The sequence below is a fragment of the Plectropomus leopardus genome, unplaced genomic scaffold, assembly GCF_008729295.1.
Source record: "Plectropomus leopardus isolate mb unplaced genomic scaffold, YSFRI_Pleo_2.0 unplaced_scaffold20215, whole genome shotgun sequence".
NCBI classification, from domain to species: Eukaryota; Metazoa; Chordata; class Actinopteri; order Perciformes; family Serranidae; genus Plectropomus; species Plectropomus leopardus.
The window spans coordinates 1-2,224 of NW_024621846.1; the positions used below are offsets into that span (position 1 = coordinate 1).

General features: G+C 36.3%; 1 protein-coding gene across 1 annotated transcript; it reads right to left on the bottom strand.

The window, feature by feature from the left end:
* Positions 1 to 489: 489 nt before the first annotated feature.
* Positions 490 to 1,993, bottom strand: LOC121965492 (piezo-type mechanosensitive ion channel component 2-like; the record flags this gene model as incomplete). The annotated part of the gene is made up of 2 exons (XM_042515633.1): positions 1,728 to 1,993; positions 490 to 683 (listed from the first exon to the last, which is right to left on the bottom strand). Coding segments are annotated over exons 1-2 (325 nt in total), but the record flags the coding sequence as incomplete, so codon positions are not given.
* Positions 1,994 to 2,224: the final 231 nt, after the last annotated feature.

The window sequence follows — 2,224 nt, forward strand, 5'->3', positions numbered from 1 at the left end:
AAACAGAAATGAACAGGAAAAAGTGCATAAAAATAAAATAATTTTGTGACATAATTTTAAATATGTAATTATGATCATTATAAATATTTTTTCCCCTAGACATTTTTCCTTTTTTTAAAAAACTGATTTTCTAAATCTACAAATTTCTGGCAATTTGTGGAACATTCCTTACTAAGTTATTCGTTGCCTTCGTTCCCAAAAGAAAACATCTTTACGGCTACATGTCTTCTATACCTATTATTACTACTATACTATTCATCATCTGTAGATGAATTATTTGGATCGGAGTTACAAAAGTAAAGATGGAGCAAAGACTGTCAGGATAGGAGCAACAGGAGGACTGACTGCTGGGGTGCATTTTTCACTATAGTGAGGCATTGAATTATGACATTTGTGGACTGAATAAATCCTCCTAATATTCAGCTCACTGCAAAAAGTGAGAGCCCCATCACAAAGGTAAATTTCAGCGAGCATTCCAGCATGACAGACTTTGGCTCTTGTTCTCACACTCGACTGATGCCGCAATGATAAACACCTTCTCAGACTCTCTCCAGCATTTGAGGATGAAGATGTGAGCGTAGATATCCTCCACACAGATCCAGCTGGACAGAGACAGAGAAGTGTCGGTCCAAACCCAGTCCATCACGGCCCGCAGCTCCGTCAGAAACGGCACCAGGCGGAAACTACAAACAACAGGCAAATCTTTATTTATCATCCTGCCAAAATGTGAGATGGAAAAAAAATCTGCTTCAGTAAATTCTTAATTTTGCCCAAGTTTTTGGTAATTGCATTTTGTTTTCACATACTGATAACATTTAGTGAGTTTGTGAGCACTTATTTTGTTACATTAATTACATGAGAATTTTAGATTTATGTGAATGAACAATAATGACAGCTTTTAACAAGCACCACAAATTATTACATTAACATCAGTTAACTCTTTTAAACCTGGAACGACATCAGTTTTCTTTCTTGTGCAAATTGATTTGATTTGTTTTTTTTAAAGCATGGCTAAAAAGACTTTTCCCACAAAGCACTAAAAATTACGAAACGCTCCTAAAATCCGGGAAACATTCTAAAATGAGAGAAACGTTATAAAATACTGGAAAGGTTCCCAAAATCCGAGAAATGCCTCTAAAATCCGAGAAACATCATATAATTCAAGAAATGTCCTAATATCCTAGGAGCATCCTTAAATCTGTGAAATGTCCTAAAATCCTAGAAAAGTCCTTTGATCTGAGAAATGTCCTACAATCCCAGAAACATTCTAAAATTCTAAAAAATGTCCTAAAATCCAAAAAAGGTCCTAAAATCCTAGAAACTTCCTAATATCCAACAAATGTCCCAAAATCACAGAAACATCCTAAAATCCTAGAAAAGTCCTTAAATCCTAGAAATATCCTAAAACTCTATAAACATGTATGGGGCTGCTGCGACTGGCCCCCGGGCCTCCTTTTATTTTTCAAAAGTGGCCCCTAAGAACAGCAAGTTAAGTATCACAGCGTTAAAAGTAAGGAACTAAAAGTGATATATACAAATGGAGAATGCACAAAAGACCCAAACAAATATCTTGTTTCCACATTTTTGAAACAAATAACTTGAAGGTGTGATTTTGTCCGTCTCCTTCCGTTCTCATAACAGCAGCTAGTTTTTCACCCTCCGATAAGACCTGAGTCCTGGACCTGTTTGCTCAGCTGGAAGAAATGATGCTCTCCAGTGTAACTCACCCTTGAAACAGGAAGAGGTTGACATAATTGTAGCTCTTGGTGAGGAAGTTTCCCAAAACTCGGGTGGGATATCCGCAGCGGATCTGGTAGGCCGACAGCCCGAAGTAGATGCACTTGACAAAATACCACATCTGAGCGACTGTGTTCTCGCTGAAACGTCTACGAGGGGCAGAGAAGAGACAGTTTGTAAACTTGAAGAAAGAAGTTATTTGGTTCTGTTTTTTTTAAGCCCAAAACACACTTGAATGTTCATATTTTCAGGCTTTGAAAACAAAACAGCTCAAATGCAAAAAAAAGCTGGATTGAACTAAATTCTTTCAGCTGTAAAAGAATCATAATCACACTGTTTGAGACGGAGAACATATTTTAAACATGTTCTTTATTTAAATGGTAATAGACAAAAGATAGAAATGGCCTAAAGACATAAAGTCATAAAACCCAGGATTGAGGGCAATTTAAAATACTAAACAAATTAATCACTTAATGACTTATGATTA